At 40.7% G+C, this 24,202-nt stretch overlaps 1 protein-coding gene across 12 annotated transcripts in view; it reads left to right on the forward strand.

The window, feature by feature from the left end:
* Window positions 1–24,202, forward strand: part of fam184ab (family with sequence similarity 184 member Ab) — a 166,439-nt gene that overhangs the window by 73,202 nt on the left and 69,035 nt on the right. For all 12 annotated transcript variants that reach the window (XR_015753705.1, XR_015753703.1, XR_015753702.1 and 9 more), the window contains exons 7-9: window positions 14,415–14,576; window positions 15,943–16,064; window positions 22,168–22,318. Coding sequence is in view for 5 of the 12 variants with exons in the window: in XM_087981028.1 (XP_087837154.1) it covers window positions 14,415–14,576; window positions 15,943–16,064; window positions 22,168–22,318 (435 nt within the window). In the remaining 7 variants the exon portion in view is untranslated. The remainder of the gene's footprint in view (window positions 1–14,414; window positions 14,577–15,942; window positions 16,065–22,167; window positions 22,319–24,202) is intronic.

The raw sequence follows: 24,202 nt of genomic DNA on the forward strand, positions 1-24,202 counted from the left end.
GCATGCTACCAACTCACTGTGGAACCCATGCATCTTAATCTTCTGGATGAGCCTGCCATGAGGGACCTTGTTGAAAGCCTTACTAAAATCCATGTAAACAACATCCATTGCTCTACCCTCATCGATCACCTTCGTCACCTTGTCGAAAGTCTCAATCAAGTTAGTAAGACATGACCTTCCTTGCACAAGGCCATGCTTTTCCAAACGTGCATAAATGGTATCCTGAAGAATTCTCTCCAATGGTTTCCCAACCACTGATGTAAGATTCGCTGGTCCGTAGTTTCCTGGATTATCTCTATTTCCCTTCTTGAACGAAGGAACAACATTAGTTAATTGCTATTCCTCTAGGACCCCTCCAGTGGCTAGCTAGGATACAAAGATCGTGGTCAAGGCCCCAGCAATCTCCTTTCTTGCCTCTCAGTAGCTGGGGTAGATATTATTGGGCCTTGGGGACTTAGCCACCTTACTGCTCTTCAAGCGATCAACACCACTTCTTTCTTGATCTCAAAATGCCCAAGTATATTTCATGTTCCACACAAATCTAATTATTCTGTATATCCTTCTCCTGGTGAATACCGATGAAAAATATTCATTTAGGATCTCATCCAGATCTTCTGTCTCCAAGTACAAGTTCCCTCCTTTATCATTGAGTGGTCCTATCTTCTCTCTAGTTATCCTCTTGTTTTCAATGTATCTGTTGAAAGCCTCAGGATTCTCTTTAACCTTTCTTGTCAACGTCATTTCATGGCTTCTTGCTCTTCTAATTTCCTACTTGAGAACATTCCTGCTTTAACAATATTCCTCTTGGGCACTGTCTGATTTTGGCTTCCTAAATCTTACATATGCTTCTTTTGACTAAATTCACAACCTCCCTTGTTATCCAAGGGTATCTTACCTTGCCATCCATGTCCTTCCTTATTTCTCGAAAATGCCGGTCTTGAATGCTCATCAGCTGGTCTTTAAACAATTCCCACATGTCAAATGTGGACTTGCCTAATAACAGCTCCTCCCAATTAACACTCCCTAGCTCCTACCAAATTGTGATATAATTTACCTTCCCCCAATTTAATACTTTCCTGCAAGGCCCTGACTTATCCTTGTTCATAGCTATCTTAAAACTTAAGGAGTTGTGATCACTACTTCCAAAATGCTCTCCCACTGAGCCTGACCAGGCTCAATAGCCAAACCAAGGCCCAGTATGGCCCCTTCTCTAGTTGGACTATCCACATACTGTTTCATGAACTGTTCTTGAATGGTCCTAACAAATCCTGCACTGTCTAAGCCTCTTGCTCTAAAGGAGTCCCAGTCAATATTGGGGAAGTTAAAGTCACTCACTCGACCCATATTCCCTCAATGGATGAGCCCTCCACTATATCCTCTAAGTGCAGATGTAACATCTCCCTAATTAATAATGCAACTCCTCCACCTGTTTTACCTTCCTCTCTGTAGTCAACAATGAAATCCTGGAGCTTTGAGCAGCCAGTCCTGTCCCAATCATGACCAAGTCTCTGGAGTGGCCACAGCATTATAGTCCCATGTAGTGAGCCAGGCTCTAAGCTTATCTGCCTTACCTATAGTACTCCTTATGTTGAAATAAACATATTTCAGCCCATTAGTATCATTGTGTTCATTTATCTGTCTCTACCTGTTCTTTCTTTCTTTCTGATTTACTGGTGCTAACATCTACCTTCCCCTCAATCCCTCTACTTGCTGATCTGCCACTCTAGTTTAAACCCTCCCAAGTAGCACTAGTGCCATTATTTTGCAGTTACATCTATTCTACCTGCCCAGTGACAGCATACTGCAACAAACACAGATAACACTGGGGAAATTCAGCAAATGTCTGGTGAGCGAAACAGAATGAATCTTTTGAGTCCAATATGACTCTTCTTCAGAACTCCAGTTCTCCACTTCTCCAGCTGTGAAGAGAAGTTATACTAACTTCAAGTTTTAACTCTTTTTCTTTCTACACAGATGCTGCCAGAGTTGCTGAGTTTCTCCAACATTCTATGTGTTTGTTTCAAACTTCCTGCGTCCATGATATTTTAATCTTAATTGTTTACCGTATCTGGGTTGATATTTTGTTTGGATGAAAGGTATGACTTAATTTGCGACAGGTTGTTCAAGTCATCTATTTTATCAAACTCATTAGGCTGAATCCATACTCACAGTCAGCACTTGATGTCTAAGATGTTGCACAACTGCCCAGATGAATGGACATTTCTTGAAACTGGTTGGCTTTATCAAATCTGTCTGAATAGAATCTGTCTAGACTTTTTCCACAAACATAAATTTGTAATTGGAGTATTGTTCACATATCTTTATGGCCACACTTGCTTTATAGTTTGGTATAAGAGTGAAATATTTTGATATTCATATAATTTGATATTTTGCTATTAAATTCATTATCAGTTATGTTGGCATTTGCAGCCTGATTAAAATGCACACCACTTCAGTAATTACTCTTCCTGAAATCTGCTTTCCAAATAGGCACAAAGGAGTTGAATCAATTGTATCAGTGTCAACATAATTGTCTAGAGTGACCAGAACCTTTTTAACTTCAATAAAGATGCTCAGCAGAGTCTTGAGTTTATTGAAACAAAAACAGAAATTGGCAGCATCTTTAGGAAGAAAATGTTTTGTTAACATTTTGAATCCTGAGACCAGCATCCGCAATTCTTTGTTTTACTTTAGTTTGTTGATCTTGTCCTTTGCAAATTGAATAGCTTTGTAAGAATTTGTACAGTGTAGCCAGTTCGTGGGTGGCACGGTGGCACAGTGGTTAGCACTGCTGCCTCATAGCGCCAGAGACCCGGGTTCAATTCCTGCCTCAGGCGACTGACTGTGTGGAGTTTGCACGTTCTCCCCGTGTCTGCGTGGGTTTCCCCCGGGTGCTCCGGTTTCCTCACACAGTCCAAAGATGTGCAGGTCAGGTGAATTGGCCATGCTAAATTACCCATAGTGTTAGGTTAGGGATATGGGTGGGTTGCGCTTCGGCGGGGTGGTGTGGACTTGTTGGGCCGAAGGGCCTGTTTCCACACTGTAAGTAATCTAATCTAATCTTTACTTGGATCATTGTTCAGAACTGTCAACATTATATTGTGCTTTTGTGAACATTTTTAGGCACTGTTTGTTTATTAGGTTGTTGCAATTATTCATTTGCTCTGTGCAGTGTTTGATCAAGACATTGCAGTAAGTGCATGAATGCGAAACTGCTAAGTGTCTTGACTGCCACGTTACTTCATTCAGAGGTCAAAATGCCACTGTACCACATTACTGTTACTTAGGACAATTCGAAGAATTTTCCATTCTTCACAAGTGGCTGCTGAATATTGTCCGCTTGATTATATGTTCTTAGAAGCTTTTTTTTAACATAATGCACAATTGAGGCTGCTTCTGAGCATGATCTGTTCCAAGATCCTCTGTGAGTAACAGTGCTGTTCTGAGAAATGCTCGATTCAATTTTAAGCAATACCATTATTGCATTTTTCTTTCCAAGCAAAGAAGTTCTGTATGATGTAAACCATTTTCTGTAAATCAAGGTTAAAAAACATAAAGTAGCTTGATTACTATCTCAGTGGAGACTCCATTGCAAGCAGTTCAGTTTCAAACTTTCTGCATAGGCAGTTGCAAACAAATTCACATTCTAGTTGAAACTTGATATACAAAATCAATACTTTTTATACTGAAACAGCTCTGCTCATGTCTACTATTAATGTATGAAAATCTGATTTGCGCCATTCACCAAGAAGCTGTTTGACAAAGTTAATTGACGCCACAGATTCAAAGGTATAATTCTTGGATTAGCTCTCAGTAATTGCTGTATATTTTACCACATGACCTGAATGTCTTGCATAGAAAACATGAGTATATACATCTTTACTGCAATTAGAGCTTTCACCGTATCAGGATTGATCAATTTTGTGCTTTGTACACTCCATCTTCATCTCTCAGTCTCCTGATGTTCTGGTAAAATTCTATTTTTGTTGTAGTTTCATAAATTAATAACAGAATCTATGTGGATTTTTTGGTTCAAATGCTGCTTTAGGTAATCCAATTTGTTTTTTTCCAGTGCTGAGCTCACCATTTACTCTGGAACAAACAATGCACAGAGCACTAAAATAAAACCAAAAATGGTGGATACTAGAGATCTGAAACTGAAACAAAAATTGCTGGGAAAACTCAACAGGTCTGGCAGCATTTGTGTGAAGAAACCAGAATTAATATTTTAAGTCCAGTGAGTCTTCATCAGAACTATTAGTAGCTAGGAAAATATGGTATTTATGCTAAAGCCGAAGTGGGAGAGGGATTGGGAGGAAAGGGGAAAGGGAGCGTTGAGTGAATAGGTGGAGATGGAGCCCAGAGAGAGAGATATGAAAAGGGGAGGTAAATGTTAACACTACTTTCTTCTCACAGATGCTGCCAGACCTGAGTTTTTCCAGTAATTTATCTTTTTGTTTCGGATCTCCAACATCTGCAGTTCTTTGTTTTAGTGTTTAACTCACTACCACATTTAGATTAGATTAGATTAGATTAGATTAGATTAGATTAGATTACAGTGTGGAAACAGGCCCTTCGACCCAACAAGTCCACACCGACCCGCCGAAGCGAAACCCACCCATACCCCTACATTTACCCCTTATCTAACACTATGGGCAATTTAGTATGGCCAATTCACCTGACCCTGCACATCTTTGGACTGTGGGAGGAAACCGGAGCACCCGGAGGAAACCCACGCAGACACGGGGAGAACGTGCAAACTCCACACAGTCAGTCGCCTGAGGCGGGAATTGAACCCGGGTCTCTGGTGCTGTGAGGCAGCACTGCTAACCACTGTGCCACCGTGCCGCCCACAGCACGGTGGGCGGCACGGTGGCACAGCTTTGTCCATCTTGAAGAAGTTCTCTCTTTAACAGGATTTTCATTTTAACCTTATTCTCCACCTTTACTTTCATTTTCTCTCCTGGTATTCGACAAAGTCTTTGCCAAAACTCAACTTCCATAGCCACATCACACTCTTCCGTGACTGCCTCCGGATCAGACTTACCCCACGTGGATTTCCACTGAAGTTCCATCCTTTGTGTTTTGAGTCCACTTAGGATCACAGGTATCCATGTAATGAACAAAGTTTCTCGGACAGCCGTTCTCTCTCTATCCTGAGACCTACACTGATTGCTATGATCCACTGTATGAACATTCTCGACCTTTGTCTCCATCAACACTACCTCATTCTGTCACAGAGCCATCCCACCTCCCAGTTTCACTTAATTCTCCAGCTCGCTTGACAAGCTAACAGAAAACTTTTTCTCTTCCTTTCAGGGCCATTAAGGAATACAAGCCGGAACAACTTCAGGAATATTGCTCGTCTCCCCTTCCCTCTGATTCCATCCTTTTCCCTAATCCCACCATTTGTTGGGTATTTACTATTCCTTTGACTTTCCACTCTCTGATGTTGAATGTTCTGTCCTCCGCATAGGCCTTAATTTTATCCCTCTGCACTCCCACCTCAATGAGTTTCAGGCACAGCCTGACATTGAACTTTTCTTCTGTCACCTCCATGCCCATTTCTTCAGAGAGGAGTCCTCTCCCAATCTCTGACCCCTTCACCTGCCTCCAACACTCTCTCTCCACCTACCCCTTTTTTGGCGTTTTGCTTGAGCTTGATCTGATTATTTAGAACTGTTGACGTGGCATTAGTGACTTCAATTTCTGTGCACTTGACCTTACCCATTTCAACCTATCTTCCTCTGAACTGACTGCGCTCCATAATCTCAGATCAAACCCTGACTTTGTAATTGGGTCTGCTGGCAAGGGTGGTGCTGTTGTCTTGTGTATTGATCTCTACATTGTTGACACTTGTCAACCTTAGACACCATCTCCAATCTTCCCTTGGATCCCACCATTGAACATCAGGCCATTGTGTCCACGATTGTCACAAACCTCATCTCATCTGGAAATCTCCTTACTGCTGCCTCTGAGTTCATTGTCCCCCAACCCTGTACAGCCCTCTTTTGCCTTCTCAAAAACCACAATCAGGACTGCCCAGGCAGATCCATTGCTTCTGCTTGCTCCTGCCCTACAGAACTTATTTCTTCTTCTCTTGATTCAATTTTTTTCTCCCCTTTCCAATCCCCTTATTTGTATGTCAGTTTCAGAATTTCCAGTTTGCAGGCTGCAGCCGTATCCTCCATGAACGTGCAAACCCCTTTACATGCGCATCCCTCATCAGGATGCTCTGGGCCCACCACTTCTCCCTCGATAAAAGACCTGAGCAGTCCTCATCCACCACCACCCTCCTGCACCTGGCTGAGCTTGTCCTTGCTTTGAACAACTTCTCCTTTAATTCTTGACACTTTCTTCAAGTCAAAGATGTGGCCATGGGTACCAGCATTGGCCCCAGTTATGTTTGTGTCTTTGTGGGATATGTGGAACATTCCTTGTTCCAGTCTGACTCTGGCTCCCACGCACAACTCTTTTTCTCTGGTATATCAATGACCTCCTTGGTGCTGCTTCCCTCTCTCTTTTATCATTTTCACTTCCTATTTCCAATCTTCCCTCACCTTCACCTAGTTCATTTCCAACTCCTCACTTCCCCTTCCTCGACATCTCTGTTCCCATGTCTGGGGATAGGCTGGTCACCAATATACACTGCAAACCTACTGACACCTAAGATAGCGCTGTGTGTTGGGGACATTGTTACACTGTAACAAATCTTGTAGCTGAAGAAGTGGTTACTTTGTACCTGGATGTTGCTGTGATGAGTTATCAACTTTTCAATGTGCTCATTTGAGTACATGTGACAATAAAGCTAATTCAATTCATTTTGATTCAATTCCCACTGTTCCTTCAACTATAAATCCTCACACCCAACTTCCTGTAATGGCTCTATTCCATTCTCCCAGTTTCTCCATCTCTGTCACAGTGAAGAAGGTTATCTAAGATTACAAAGAGATCTTGATCAATTGGGTCAATGGGCTGAGGAGTGGCAGGTGGAGTTTAATTTGGATAACCATGGGCTATTGTATTTTAGTAAAACAGAAAAGGGCAGGACTTACATAATTAATGGTAAGACCCTGCATAGACTTGTAGAGCAGAAATATCTAGAGGATCAGGTACAAAGTTCTTTGAAATTTGCATCACATGTAGACAGGTATGTAGCACACTTGCTTTCATTGCTCAGATCTTTGCATATGGGATTTGGAATGTTGAGGCTGTACATGATGTTGATGACGCCTTTTTTTGGAGTACATGTACAGTTCTGGTTGCCCTGTTTTAGGAAGAATGTTATTAAATTGGAGAAGATTCAGAAAAGATTTACCAGGATGTTGCCAGAAATGGAAGGTTTTGAGTTCAAATGGTAGGTTGGATAGGCTGCATCCAAAGGATTGTAAGCTGCCATTTCTGTCACCTCCAATGGAATGCTGCAACCAAACACACATTCTCCTCCCCTCCCTTGTCAGCCTTACACAGGGCCCATTCCCGCTTGGACACTTTGGTCCAGTCCTCCTTCACTCTCAACATGTGCCGACAGCTCTAGCATCTTTCCTTGCAATGGCAGAAGATATAGCATGTGCTCGTTTACTTCCTCCTCACCGCCCAAGGCCCCAAACATATCTTCCAGGTCAAGCACCTATGCTTAATTCAATATAATCTACTGTATTTGCTGTTCACAATGTGGTTCCCTCTACATGAGGGATATGAAACACAGGTTGGCTGACTGCTTTGCAGGACATCTATGTTCTAACTAGAAAAATGACCTTGAGCTTCCAATTGAATTTAATTTAATAAGCTTATTTGTCACATATACTCAATGAATACAGTGAAAAATTTATAAGTCGTCACTTACAGTGCCATCATAGGTTCCTAGGTACAATCTTTAGTTACAGAACAGAGAAATCAAGAAAAAGTTATATTACAGCTATACACAATATAATCATAGGTCAGAAAAGCAAGTAGCAAATTTAAAAAGACAAACATCACAGTCTCTCTCCGAAGTTTGTTGTAGATGTGCTGCAGTGTTCCAGTGAGCCTTAGTGCAAGGGACTCTGCAGTCTCTCAGACCCAATATCGAGTTCAATATGTTTACAGCCTGATATCATCATTTCATGTTTTTTTCATCCATCCCACACCTGGCCCTGTTTTGACATGTGTTGCTCTAGCACAGTCACCCATTCACACGTACTCCTCGGCCCTTTATCACATTTTATAAGTTGCATTCAGCACAGCTGACCTATTTTTGCACTCTTAGCTCTTATTATCACTTATTCAGCTTTTTTCTGTCCTAGTTTACTATCCATAATTTCTTTGTTTGCCTACCCCTTTCATGTCTCTCTCTGTCTGGTCTGTGTCTCCACCTATGTGCTCACCCCTCTCCTTTAGCCTACTTTGGCTTCATCATAAATATCACTTTTTTCCAGCTATGAACAGTTCTGATGAAAAGTCCCAGACTCAAAATGTTAATTCCACTTTCTTCCCACAGATCCTATCAGATCTGCTGAGTTTCTCCACCAATTTCTGTTTTTGTTTTGGTACATAGCACATTGTTGGTTTCACAGTTTGTATCTTCTGTAAATGTGCTGGAGATGGCATTTCAATTTTGTTGCTCTTGGAGAGGCATTTCTTTTTGAAATATGCACAGGATTTGTTTTATATGGAGCTTGAAGATTCCTTTGCGTTTCTTTGGACATATTTTAATTTTTTTTAATCAAGAAAACAAGTTTAAAATCATGATGAAAGGATGTTACTTGTTACTTGCATTACCTCCTGCTTCCTCAATTTTGTGTTGCTTGGTGTTCTCGGTCACTACATATGATAAACTATAAACTCCCCACTCCTAGAACTTCTGAGTTGTGAGCTGGCCTCTTCCCCTTCCCTGAGCCAGCTTCCTGCTGCATTCTCATACTGGACTTGCGCTCAATCAGAAGCTGGAACACCAGTGCTATGAACTGACTGACTGACTGACTGTTCAGAATGACTGGGCTTTGTGGTTATGGTTTGCACGAAGGCTCATGAGGTGTACATGTTTTTTTCACAATATTATGCAGCTCATTATAGGGAATGTTGATGGAGAGGATTGAGGTCCTCCTCCTGAAAGTTGGCAGACATGCAGCAGGGAACCTCTCTGTTGATGGCGATCTTCCTTTACCTTCTCTCTCACTTCCAGCTCGTCCTCCCGAGATATTTGCTTCTCAGGCCTTACTGTCCTCAAGGTTCATACTACCACAATGAAATCGAAAGAGAGTTGAAAATATCAATTGACCCAGTCCAGATATCAGAATTATCTGATCAGAAGTCTAATAGCCTGATCAGTAATTGTCCTGCCAAGTAAATTACTTGTTTTTCTTTTAGCTTTTGTTTCTGCCTGTGACTCCCAAAGGTCAATGAATAACATTTTCTTCAAAGGATGTCCCCTAAAATCTATTCATACAAGTGAAATTCTCAGGCAGCCTGGACTTGTGGAGGATGAATGAGTCATAATAGCAGGCAGGAAAATGAGCATGCAAGTGAGGAAATTCTTATAGTCTTAGACTAGTCGGACATCAAGTGAGTAGATGTCCTTCCAGTTAATGGATCTCACAAGGGATTGCTGGACAGCTTGCAGGCCACAATGTCACAATTGATACGCTGCACTTGGGTGAACCTAGCATGAAGGTAAAAGCCAGTGCTTTCTGTCTTTGTGAGGCTAAGTCAGTTGAGCTTTAGAACAGAGTATGTGGATGATCTGTGAGTTGCAGTGGTGCGCAGCTCAGAATTGTTGTTAAGGGTTTGGCCGTCATTGCCTTTCTGGTGCTCTTCCTATTCTTTCCTTCCTAATGCCTTTGATTCGACCTACCTGGCAGAAAATGTTGCACCTCATAGTCAGCAGGCCCAAAATCTGATAATCATCCCTCCAAATCCAATTGGAGCGAGGCAGAATTGAAAGCCTTTGTTTGAAACCATTTTTCTTGCTGAATTCATAATAATTTGGATGAATTGATAGCACAAACAGAAATCAATGACTATGATATGATGGTCATTACAGAAATGTGATTTTCAAGGGGAGCAAGGCTGGGATCTGAATATTCAAAGGTATTTGACATTTGAAGAGGAAGGAAGAAAGAACATGGAGTTGGAGTAGCTCTGTTAAGGGTGAGATTAGCTTGAAGTGATCTTGCCTCAGAAGGTCAAGATACAGTCTGTAGAATCAGATTGGGTGGAGCTAAGCCATAACGAAGGAAAGCTATTGATGGATGTAGTTCACGAGACTATTAACAATAGCTACACTATAAAATAGAGTATACATCATGAAATAATGAGGCACACAAATATCTTACTACAATAATTTTAGGTGTCTTTAATCTCCATGTTGATTGGACAAAACAAGTTTGTAAATTCATTGAGTGTATTCAGAATAATTTTGTGTGCTGCTGTGACTTTTGGAAAATGTCAGGAGAGATATAGGGTGCTGTGAGTTGATTAAAAGAACACTCAAACTTGAAATAACCAGACAAGAATAGTGATGGGATGGATTAGGAATGCAGACCAAAAGTGGACACAAAACAAAATTGGCAGGATGGGATCAGGCAGGAAGGTAGAGCCAAAAAGAGTTAGAGGAAATTGATTATTATTTTAGGCAGCTTTGAAATTAATAAATAAATATTGAACAAATAAGCTAATTGTTATCTCATCCTAATTCCCTGATGACTAACTAGCTAAAGATATTGATGGTTGGTTTGTTTCAAGTTCCCAATTGTTTAATCAATAAATATAATAGAAACATATATGCACATTTCTAATCATTTGCATTGTTATAACAATGTATAACATTGTATTGGGGTTTTCCTGTAAATATCAATTCCCTTCTCAGAGATTTTGCAAATATAGTTATTCATCCTAAGACCCTCTGCAAGTATAAGGTGCCAATTTCTAGCCTTTTCTCTGAACAATTAGAACACAGAACGTTACAGCGTGGTACAGGCCCATCGGCCCGTGATGTTGCACCAATCTGTGAAAATAATCTGATGCCCATCTAACCTACATTGTGCGATTATTATCCATATGTATGTCCTTAACGTCGGCAAGGAGAAAGTGAGGTCTGCAGATGCTGGAGATCAAAGTAGAAACTTTATTGCTGGAACAGCACAGCAGGTCAGGCAGCATCCAGGGAACAGGAGAAGCTTCCTGAAGAAGGGCCTGTGCCCGAAACGTCGAATCTCCTGTTCCCTGGATGCTGCCTGACCTGCTGTGCTGTTCCAGCAATAAAGTTTCAACTTAACGTCGGCAAGTCTACTACTGTTGCAGGCAGGCCGTTCCATGCCACTACTACTCTTAGTAAAGAAACTACCTCTAATATCTGTCCTAAATCTATCACCCCTCAATTTAAAGCTATGTCCCTTCGAGTTAGCCTTCACCACCCAAGGAAAAAGGCTCTCACTGTCCATCCTATCTAACCCTCTGATTATCTTGTACGGCTCAATTAAGTGACCTCGCAACCTTCTTCTCTCCACCAAAAACAGCCTCAGTTCCTTCAGCTTTTCCTTTCTTACTGGGCAACATCCTAGTAAATCTCCTCTGAACCCCTTCCAAAGCTTCCACATCCTTCCTATAATGTGGTGAAGAGAACTGCATGCAACACTCCAGGTGTGGCTTTACCAGCGTCTTGTACAGCTGAAGCATGACCTCGTGGATCCTAAACTCCGTCCCCCTGCCAATAAACGGCAACACATCATAACAACCCTATCAACCCGGTGGCAACTTGCAGGGATTTAGATTAGATTAGATTCCCTACAGCGTGGAAATAGGCCCCCAACAAGTCCATAATGACCCTCCGAAGATTAATCCACCCAGACCCATTTCCCTCTGACTAATGCAGCTAACACTATGGGCAATTAACATCGCCAATTCACCTGACCTGCACATCTTTGGACTGTGGGAGGAAACCGGAGCACCCCGAGGAAACCCATGTCGCCACGGGAAGAATGTGCAAACTCCACACAGACAGACAGTCCCCTGAGGCTGGAATCAAACCTGGGACCCTAGCAGCATTGCTAACCACTGAGCTACCGTGCCGCCCATAGATTTATGCACCATGACACTGAGATCTCTCTGTTCATCTACATTGCCAAGAATTTTACCATTTGCCCAGTACTCTGTATTCCTGTTATTTCTTCTGAAGTGAACTACCTCACTTTTCCACATGTAACTCCATTTGTCACTTCTCAGCCCAGCTCTGCATCATATCTCTGTCTCTCTATAACCCACAACATCCCTCGGCACTATCCACAACTCTGTCTACCTTAGTGTCATCTGCAAATTTATTAACCCATCCTTCTATGCCCACATCCAGATTATTTATAAAAATGACAAACAGAGTGGCCCCAAAACAGATCCTTGCGGCACACCACTGGTAACTGAGCTCCAGGATGAACATTTCCCATCAGCCACCACCCTCTGTCTTCTTTGAGCTCGCCAATTTCTGATCCAAACCGCTAAATCACCTTCAATCCTGAAACTCCCTATTTTGTTCAATATTTGGTTAAACCGCTGCTATATGGTCGAGAGTTTTGAAGAATGAGACATAATCTCAGTGGGACTTACAAAATATTGGAAGAGATATACATGGTTGATGCAGGTAAGATGTTTCTCCTGGTTGGATAGTCTAAAACAAAAGGGAAGTGCCACCTCAATCCAGATTGAGGCAACTTTTATATTTTTAATCACTTGTGAACCTTAAGAATTCTTTACTACAGGGGGCTGTGGATGCATAGTCTTTGTGTATGACGAAGGTAGAAATTGATAGATTTCTGATTCCTAATGATGTATAAAGTTATGTGGATGAGGTGGATAAAAGGTATTGAAGTTTTCAGTCAGTCATGATCATATTGAATGGCAGGTAAGGTTCAATGGGATTAATGGCCTGCTTCTGTTCCTTTTAATCTTTCTTTATTCATACCATGGAGAAATACATTACTGAGGCGAGATTTTAGGACTTTAACAATACTGTATTTGGAATCTTATAATCTGGCTGAAATCTGTTAAAAAATGCTACCAGTAATTCCATAGTGGACTTGTTCCTTTGAGAAGAGATAGATAAGTCATTCCAACCCACTTAGCATCTTTGGATTTTTAAAATTCATTTGTGGGACTTGGGTGTCGCTGGCTTACCAGCATTGATAGCTCATCCCTATTTGCCCTTGAGAAGGTGATGGTGAGCTGCTTTGAATTGCTACAATCCACTTGCTGTGGGTTGACCAACAATGCCGGTAGGGAAGGAATTCCGGGATTTTGACCCAGCGATTGTGAAGAAACAGCGGTATGTATCCAAGACAGGGTGGTGAGTGGTCTGGAGGGGAACTAGCAAGTGGTCATGTTACCAAGTACCTGTTCACCTTGTCCTTCTAGACAGAAGTGGTTGTGGATTTGGAAAGTGCTATGTAAGAATCTTTGGTGAATTTTTGAAGTGGATCTTGTAGATAGTACACACTGCTGCTACTGAGCACCGGTGGTGGAGGGATTGAATGTTTGTAGACATGGTGCCAATCAAGCGGGTTACTTTGTTCTGGATGGTGTCAAGCTTAATGAGTGTTCTTGGAGCTGTGCCCATCCAGGCAAGTGGAGAGTATTCCACTTTGATCTGTTCTTCTCACTCTGAAGATGGAGGAGCTTATCTGAGAAGAAAGGAAAGATTAGCATTGTTTTCATAGCAATCTTTCTTCTCATATTTGTCAGAGCTGGTTGGTTGTTGTATATGTCTTGCGGTCAGTGAGTTGGTTGAATTGGAATATCAATGGGTTGATGAAGGATTTACCCAGAATTTGATACCTGCAAGCCCAGAAATATGCATTATCTTGTTTTTGCAGAAAAGGGAAATCAACCCAAGCTCATTTTGGTTTTTTAATATCTTAGAAATGTTAATATTTGTTGCATAATTGAGAAAATAAACTCAAAGTGGTTATAATGAGATCTCTTAAAAAATAATGTGCTCACTTGGAATGTAATTTGCAAGAGTAATATTTAAATCGAAAGGAATATGAACCATAAAATAGTAAAGATGGAAGTTTTCCTTTTCGCTGTGGTGACTTGAGAGAAGAATAATGGAAATCCTGACAGTACAAAAAAAGTGGCTGTCTCTGCAAAATATCTACCAAAGTAGCAGTGAGAGAATTTCTGTGAAAATTCTACCAGTAATGTTCAGTATCAAATCAGAAACCCTACAGCCTATCTACATATAGAGTCGGGATCTGTGAAAATATATGCTTTTATCACTTTTTCCATTGTTGAGATCATTTCATGTCAACAAATAAGAAAGAAGGTCAGCAGCAAAGTCTGGATCAGAAAATAGGCACAGGATTAATGAATACTGCTCTTTTTTGAAGTTCTTTTGGTAAGCATTAGTACTTGTTAGTCAATGATGAATGCGTTTTCTGTTTTACTAGGTGTACCGTTTGCAAGACCTTGTGAAGAAGAGTGAACAAGGCCTAGGATCAGCTGAAGGACATATTTCCAGCCTGAAGGATGCGCAGGAAAAGCTACAAAAAGATCTGGATTCTACCAGGGTCAAACTCAGGCAGACAAGTGATTCCCTTTCTACCGTGCAAGTACTAATGACTACATTGTAGTTAACAATTCCTATATTTCCATTTTTAAAATTCCTGCTAAAAAGGCACTCTGAACCTGTATTTTCCATATTGAAGTTTCTGTCTTATAGAGTTGGGTAAATGGTCCACACAGTCCTCCATAATTGTGAACAGTTGGTTGGCTGATCAGAACTGACAGACGGTCAAAAATGCTATCCTCTGGGCAAGAAGTCTTTTTTTCTCTAAACAAAGAAGTAAAAATGTCAATCCAGCGATCACAAGATTTGACTCACAAGTCTGTCTCAAATTTGTTCATTGTATTATGTTCCATGTCGGGACTGATAACTTTAGAAAATATTTCAATTCATTGCACCAATTTAAAGGAATTGCACGACAAGATTTGAGTTCTAAGACTTTTGCTATAGCTGAGCAATTGTAATGCTCATTTATTGTTGCATAATTAATCTGGTGAGAGAGTTTTCTACTATATTATTAAGGTTTCTTGAGACTGAAGGAGCAGTGTTTTTTTTTTGTTTGTGTTTGATCTGGCTTCAGCAACTTGTCAAGCATACTTAGGGGGATGGATCTTCCAAAAATGACACACGGATAAATTTTCATCCACACATGGAGTTGGGAACGGTGTCAGGAATGACAGAAATTTATGTTTTCTCATTGGAAATTTTCATGTGACCACTTTGCATTGGGTTGTGAATTTGCATGCTTGTCTCCTGTTGAATGGCTGTTAACCAGGTGCTCTCCAGCCTGAAACACTGTTGAGATACTGACCGCCATGCACTCCTCCATTTACTGCATGGAGTACTAATGCCTAATGATTGTTCATGCAGTAATTTTAGTATGGCGGCAAAGCAAGGAGGCTGGTCCCAAATCTACCTTATCCTACCTACACTAACGCTCTATTACTGTTATCTTGAATGCCACATTCCCCATTTAGTCAAATGGGTTAATTCAGTTACTGATTCAGCGATAATTTTTAAAATGTAACAATCAGTCATTAAAATTAGCCTACTTTAAGATTTGATCTGTTTTGCCATGTTGTGAAATATTTCCTTTCAGTTGAATAGAGGTGATCCAACTGGCATTTGTTAACTGTCAAAGTAGATGGTAGAATTGGTGGACCAGTGTGTTATCCCAGAGATGAGAGAGAATTAGTAGCCCTGTGGTAAGTTATCCCAGCCATTCCGCTAAGACATGCCGGGGCATAGATCATAAAGATATGGTCATTCATGAAGCAAAACAAAAGTATTGGAGTAAAACACCTCTGCCAACAATTGAATTTGCGAATAAATGGTCTTAGTCATTGTGACCTTTTTTTAAAATTTTTAAATAGTTACTACGGTCACAACAATTACATTTTTGTATATCATAGGGAGAATTGGAACAGCAAAGACAGGATTATGAGGCAAGACTGAATGAAGCAAAAGAACAGGAGAAACTCAAATGGAAAAAAATGGAAAAAGATTTGGAACAAAACTGGAAAGCAACTGTAAGGTAATTCTAATGTTCTCATTGAATAATCTACTGCAATGATGGTTCACAACAGTTAATCACTTTAAAAAGGACACAAAGACCCCCCCCCCTTTACCTGGCTTCTAGGCCCAGAAACCTATACTTAACAAAAACTGCTACTTATTACAATAGATTCTAGCTACAGGTAAACAGATGTGAACATTCCACACATAACTCCTAACTAAAACTGTAATTTCCCTTTTAGGCTCCCCTTTATACACAAACGCATATACCAAACAGGTAACAATAAAACAGGTATTTTGGAATCGGGAACACTGGAAAAGCAGTTCAATGGTTCAATGTTGAGATGACTCTTGTACTGATCAGAGTGCTGCTTCTTGGTCTTCAGGTTTAAAGTGGTCATTTTTCTGCCAAGAACAGAATGAGCTCCTGGGCTGGTGGTTTGAATAGCTTCTCTACATCTTGTTCACAGCCCTAAGTTGATCAGCTACCTGAGAATCAATTACATAATTGTTGGCAGGCAGAAGACCTGTGAATTATTCTGTGAATTCACAAGTCAATCTGCTACTTGTTGCTGATCAAAGCTCCATTTGTACATAAACTTTCAGCTACAGTTCATCTGCAGCCACTGCTATAACCCACAGCTGTGCAAACAGTTTGCACAGTGACTATAAAGTTATTTGCCATCAAATCATGCAACAATCCTTGTAGCATCTGCTTTTCTAATGGCTCTTTTCTCATTTCAGTCCACAGTTTAAAAAAAACACACAAAAACAGAGTAATATGGTCTTTGTATTTGTTTAAAATAAAACTTTGAATATTGATTATCAGTCTGTTTCCAAGTCTTTAACAAAAATCAGAGACTTTTGAATCTGCTTGATGAGAGACACATTACCATAAATCAGAAATCTCCTGATGAATCCTGAGACATAAATGCTCACAATTTCAGAATGTAGATATGTATAGAATGTATTTGGAATGCATGGATAGCCCATCAAAACACCTCCTTTAAAACTGATATTGTGAAACACAAACTTTGGATAAGCTGTCTAAAGCTCTCTTAGTTATCTTAAAGGTTCCTGAAAGCATTCTAAAATGAGGTATTATTGCATTATGGAGTGTAACTTTAAATGCTTCAGTAACATCAGGAAATTTTATTAAATATGTTTAAAGTAAATTTTATGAAAGATGTCAAAGTTAAGGGCAATCTATGTGAATGTATGTAGCTTTCACAAGGTAGATGATCTAGAGGCACAAATAGTACTAAATGCACCAGATACAAGTGGCACTACTGAAACATGGCTGCATGGAGACCAGGACTTGGACCCAAATATTCAAAGATATTTGACATCTAGAAAAACTAACAAGGAGGACTAAGTGTTGTGATGTGCTGATAATATGAGATAGCTTCATTATATCAGTAAGTACATTAGTCACCTTTTTAATAAATCACCGAAGACTAACCCACAAGAACTGCAAATTATTTGGAAGGTTAATGGAATGTTAGTCTTTCTTGCAAAAGATTTGAGTACTGTGGCTTAGGGCACACCTAGAGTAGCCTATGCAGTTTAGGTCGTTCTCAGGAAAGATACTATTGGTGAAGAGAGACGGAGTGCACCAAAAGTTCATCTAACCCACTCCCAAGTGAAATTGTGCCAGTATTCACTAGAATTTTGAAAAATGAGAGCTGATCTCATTGAAATCGACAAAATGTTGCAAAAGGTAGGCAGGGCAATGCACGTTAAGATGTTTTGCCTGGTTTGAGGAGACTATATCCAGAGGACACAATTTAAAAATAAGGGGGTTACCATTTAGGACTTGGACACAGGTTAGAAAGATGCTTTGTTACATCCCAAATAGACATCAAATCGTAGTATATCAGCACACAGTTAGACGTATGCTTGCCAAGAATGTGTTCGGTGAGTTTACAATGGAATCGAAAGTTCAGCAATCAAGCATAAATGAGAAAGGCAATGATGTTGGCCAAGGAAAGGGCATCTTAAGGACATAGGAAAGTACTAGACACCAAGCAGTAAGTTCAGGGAAATGTAGAAGAGTAGTAAATGTAGGAGCACTCGTTGATCAGGATCATAGGAAAAGAACATGTAACCTGTAATATAGGCCTAGAAATGTAGTGTAGAGATAGGGGATGAATTTGAAGTTCGGATTCTGATATTTACATTTCTAAGAGGTGTGGAGGTATTGAAAATCAAAGCAATTGTTTTGCAAAACATTTTGTTCGATAGTCTTAGAACCACAAAGTAAACAGTGCATCAAAAAGGAAATACGAGATTACTACTATAGAGTATTACTAGAAGCATATGAAGAGCTCATGTTTGGATGAATTTGGGAGCAAAAGCTTCTCTTAAACCAGCTTAGCTGCAATTGGTTTTAAGCCTCTATGGCCTTCCTTACCTTGCTGTTTCAAAACTTTTTAAATTCACTCATGGGCTTTTCATGTGTACTCAGAGTTGCTGAAGAAGGTGGTGGTGGGCTGCCTCCTTGAACTGCTGCAATTTGCTTGCTGTAAGTAGACCACAATGTTGTTAGGAAGGGAGTTCCACAACTTTAATGGAATGACAATAGATTTCCAAGTCAGAACAGTGAGTAGTTTGGAGAGGAGCAACAGGTGGTGGTGTTCCCTTGAACTGAGTTTTTTAAAGGTGCTTCTTGATATTACATATGATATTCCTGACTTAAATGTGAGTTCTTTGATTACTCGCACATGAAAATTGAAGGCTATTGAAGCAGAAGCAGTTGTAAGAAAATTTTGCAGGTAGTCAGTGTGTTTTCTTTTAAATAAGGATGCATTTCTGTACAGCTTTAGTAGACTGTAGTGCACCTCATTCAGACAATGTTTTTGAATATTGTTGATGTTCATTAGCATATGCTATTACATAAATAAAAACCAAACACTTCATCTACGTATCATGATTATAGCCACCGCCTCAGCCACTTTCACCCCCACTGATGTCACTCACTGGAACACTGCTGACGACCATACAGCCGCCATCGAAGACATCGCCAACGTTACATGAAGCATCACATCCGCCCCCGAGGATGCTATCGAATGCACTGCTTCTGCCCCCTGACACCCATGGTGTCCGTCACTTCCATTGTTAACGTTGCTCATGGTACCATAACCGCATCTATTCTAGAGACAGCTTCCGCCCCACTACCAACTCTAGCTCCACACCAGGTCCTAGCTCCCTGCCGTGTTTTTACCATCCCCATCACACCTTCCTCTTACTGAGGATGAACGATCAGTCCTTAGTAAAGACCTCACCTTCATCTCAGTACATTCCCGGATCAGTGAATTGAACATGCGTTGAGGCATCTAACTTTTCTTCCGCCACCTCTGCCTCTGTCTCCATGCTTACTTTTTCCATCAGGGCTCCCACTCACCCTCCGAGGACCCCTTCTCCTGCCTCCAACACACTCCATCCACTTGGACACCACGTGCTGGTCTGTTACCCACCTTCAAACTTTTCATTTCCAACTACCGCCGTGACATTGACTGCCTCAACCTGTCTACCACTCACCCACTTCAACTTCTCACCCTCGAAACGCACAGCCTTCCATTCCCTCCGCTACTACCCCAACCTCACCATCAAACCAGCAGACAAGTACGGGAGGAGTGATAGCTTGATGCACCAACCTTTACACTGCCAAAGCCAGGCGCCAACTTGTGGACATCTCCTACTGTCCCCTCGACCCCAACTTCATCTCTCATCATCAAACTATCATCTCCCAGATCTTCCAAAACCTCAGGGGATCTCCCACCAACAGCTCCAACCTCCTTGGTCCAGAAGCCCCACACCGCCAGGTTCTACCTCTTAACCAAAATTCACGAACCTGATTGCCCCAGTGAACCCATCATCTCAGCCTGCTCCTGCCCCACTGAACTTACCTCTGCATACATTGACATCATCCTATTCCCCATTGGCCTCGGATCTCTCCACATAGATTCGAGACACCACCCACGTCCTCTACCTCCTCCATGACTTACGGTTCCCAACACCCAATACCTCATTTTCACCAGGGACATTCAGTCCCTATACACATCTATCTGCCATGACGAAGGTCTCCAAGGCCTCCGTTTCTTCCTCTCCCACGAACCCAACCCATATTCTTCCATCGACACACACATTCAATTGGCTGAACTGGTCCTCTCCCTCAACAATTTCTCCTTTGAATCCTCGCACTTCCTCCAGGTAGCCATGGGCACCTGCATGGGTGTCAGTTATGCCTGCTTCTTTGTCGGGTATGTGGAACAGTCCGTCTTCTGCAGCTACATCAGCACCATTCCCCATCTTTTTCTCTGCTACATCAATGACTGTATCAGCGCCACCTCTCACTCCCACAAGGAGGTTCAATAGTTCATCAACTTCACAAACACCTTTCACCCTAACCTCAATTTCTCCTGGACCATCTCAGTCACCTCTCCATCTCCATTTCTGGCGACAGACTCTACATGGACATCTACTTCAAACCCACTGACTCATACAGCTACCTGGACTACCTCCTCCACCCTACCTCCTGTAAAAACACTATCCTCATTTCTGATGAAGAGCTTATGCTCAAAACGATGACTCTCCTGCTCCTCGGATGCTGCTTGATCGGCTGTGCTTTTGCAACACCACAGTTTTTGACTCCGATCTCCAGCGTCTGCAGTCCTCACTTTCTCCCTCCTTTCAGCCCAAGCCTGGATATTGCCCCGGTCATGCATTTGAACATGGACTGCTTTAGCATCTGAGGAGTTTCAAATGGTACTGAACGTTATGAACATCCCTACTTCTAACCTTATGAGAAATGGAAAGTCATGGATGAAGCAGCTGAAGGTGGTTTGGGCCTTAGGGTAGTTTCCCAAAGGAATTCTTGCAAAGATATTTTGGAGCTTAGATGACTGATCTCCAACAATTACAACCTTCTTCCTATGTGCCAGGTATGATTCTAATAAGTGGAGTGTTTTTTCCTTGATTTCCATTGACTCCATGTTAGCTTGGACTCATTGACACTACACTTTATTAAATGCAGCCTTGATGACAAGGGCATTCACTCTCTCCTCATCTCTGGTGTTCAGCTCTTTTGCCCTTTTTTTTAAAATCAAAGCTGTAATGAGTTCAAGAACTGAGTGGCCGTGGTGGAACCCAAGCTGAACATCAGTGTGCAAGTTATTACTATATGTATTCTATTTGATAGCACTGTGGATGATACCTTCCATCATTTTACTATTTATCAAGAGTAGACTGATTAGGTGGTAATTGGCTGGATTGGATTTGTAGTGCTTTTTATGTGCAAGATATACTTGGGCAAAAGTTAATGTTGTGTAGATGTCAGCGCTTTAGCTATACTGGAAGATCTTGGCCAGGGGCACGACAAGTTCTGGAGCACACATCTTCACCGCCATTGCCGGAATATTTTCAGGGGCTTTGAAATATCCAGTGCTCCCAGCTGTTTCTTGATGTTGTGGAGTGAATGGAATTCACTGAAGACTGGTATCTGATTTTGAGAACCTCTGGATGCTGAGATACCTGTGATATAATTAATGACACAGTTCAGCATCAAATAGTATAAATGTTGATAATTCTCGAGTGTGTTATAACCTAAAAAATAAGGTTTCAGTTGAGAGAAAGAATTCTGTCTGCTTTTGCTATGCATGTTCTCTGTGCAAAGGTTTGTGTATTCCTTGACACTGCTTTCTATTCCAAGTATTACCCCGTGCATCACTTTTTTGCCTATTCTGTGTCAAACTGTGTCAACTCTTTTTTTTTGCAGTTACATTGCAAGGTTTCAATTGTCATATCAGTATATCATTTGTAGTATTGAGAGGTTTGGAATTACACTCAAAACATGTTACATGAACTTTTCACAAACCTCTGACAAGCTATCAAATTTCATAACATTTGCGGCTATGTCCTGAAAGCAAGGTTTCTGAAAGAGTTGAGATTATCTTTGGACAAACCAGAGTTTTTGCTTTGAACATTAACTATTCCTTTATTGAATCACCCAACTTCGTGATTTGAGAAAACTCACTGCCTAAATATTTTTCTGCCTTCATGTACGATTAACGTTTCCAACCTTTTTTGTATTTTATGTTACTGAAGTAAAGTATTTATCTTAGGGAGCAACATACAAAACTATGTGAGAAGTTAGAAAAACAATATGAAGAAGATAAACGGTCTGCTCTGGCTCAACTATCCCACCTGAAGGACCAGGAAAATAGTGTGGAGAAAGAAGGTTGGCAGAAAAAGGTGGAAGATCTGCTGAATCAGGTGACTAGGTTTTCTCAGCTCAAAAACATTAATGTTTAAATTCAATTTATACTTCTGCAAAACCATTTTCCTTACTGCATTAATACTTAATTTTATTTGAATAGCAAAATATCATTAATGACCTCAAGCCAAAGGAAACTCCATTTCCTTAAACCTGAGACTTTTTGTTACATGATTGGATTGGAAAAATTGCTTTAAAGCACCTCTTGAAAATTTTAGGAACACTAAATAAAGGTTAACATTCCTCTGGAAAGTTTTAACTAATTTCATCATATATGTTTATACGTTTCTACATTGTTCTTATTTTACTTTTTCTGTCCTGAAGGTTGCAACTTGTTCAAAGTTATAATTCAACTGATAACAATGGTAGGGGAATTCTGGTAGCAAGTAGCTATTCTTTGTGTAAAATCCCTTTGCTTGTACGCATGAGTAGCCTTCCTTTTTATATTTATTTCTGGAATGTGGACACTTCTAAGAAGGTCAACCCTTATCACATTAAAAAAGATGGTGAAGAACTGCCCTTCTCGCAGTTCAAGGGGTGAAGGTACATTTACAGTGCTGTTTGAAAGGCACTTTCAGGATTTTGACTTGGTGACAGTGAAGCAGCAGAGATATATATTTCTAACCGCAGATGGTCTGTGATTTGGAAGGGCGCTAGCAAATTATTAAGTTCTGATATAGCTTGTCCTCCTTGGTGTTACAGATGGTGGATTTGAGAGATGGAGAGCCTTTGTGAGTTGCTACAGCGCATTTCCCAGATGGCAAGGCATACACTCTCAACACTCGTGTGCCGGTAGATAGGTTGCCAATAAAATATGCTGCTTTATTATCGATATTTTTGGGCTTCCTGATTCTGTTGAAGCTGCATTCATCAGGGAAAGTGTTCTGTAACCTCCTGACTTCTACCTTGTAGATAACAGCAAAGCCACTAAGTTGGTTTATATTTGATTTCATTATATTTTACTTAATATTAATGATGGTAGTTGGTTAAATTTCTAGTAAATTCTTTTCAAATGTAATTCTGTTTGAATTCAAGATCTTATTCACTATCTAAAGCAGCATGTGTGAAGTATTTCTATGTTTCGGATGCAAGGGAAAGGGAAGTTTTGAAAGCTTCAGTAAAGCTTTCAGACGTTTCATCATCATACTAGGTAACATCTTCAGTGAGCCCCCAGACAAAGCACTGCAGACATTTCCTGCTTTCTATTGATATGTTTGTGTTTCCTTGGGTTGGTGATGTCATTTTCTGTGCTGATGTCATTTCCTGTTCTTTTTTTTTGCAGGGGTGGTAAATGGGATCCAAGTCAATGTGTTTGTTGATAGAGTTCCGGTTCGGAATGCCATGCTTCTAGGAATTCTTGTGCATGTCTCTGTTTGGCTTGACCTAGGATGAATGTGTTGTCCCAGTTGAAGTGGTGTCCTTCCTTATCTGTATGTAAGGATACTAGTGAGAGAGGATCATGTCGTTTTGTGGCTAGTTGATGTTCATGTATCCTGGGGGCTAGTTTACTGCCTGTTTGTCCAATGTAGTGTTTCTTACAGTTCTTGCATGGTATTTTGTAAATGACATTAGTTTTGCTTGTCTGCTTAGGGTCTTTCAAATTCATTAGCTGCTGTTTTAGTGTGTTGGTGGGTTTGTGGGCTACCACTACTCAGACCCCCTGGCATCAAATTTTGTTGCTGCTTACATTTATTTCAGTGATCTTTTCAGATAATGTATTTCACAAAAATGTTGTCAGTGTCTACTTTACCATACCTTCAGATATTTTAAATTTATGTTGAAGTTTAAAATCATGGTGCGATCTGTGCTTTTGTAAACAGGAAACCATGTTCAAGCAATTTGTTGGACTTCTTTGAGGAAGTTGTGGATAAAGGGGTACAGGT

This window comes from Chiloscyllium plagiosum, unplaced genomic scaffold, assembly GCF_037043375.1.
Source record: "Chiloscyllium plagiosum isolate Xiang-an unplaced genomic scaffold, Cpla_swu_hap1 HiC_scaffold_3, whole genome shotgun sequence".
Lineage (NCBI taxonomy): Eukaryota > Metazoa > Chordata > Chondrichthyes > Orectolobiformes > Hemiscylliidae > Chiloscyllium > Chiloscyllium plagiosum.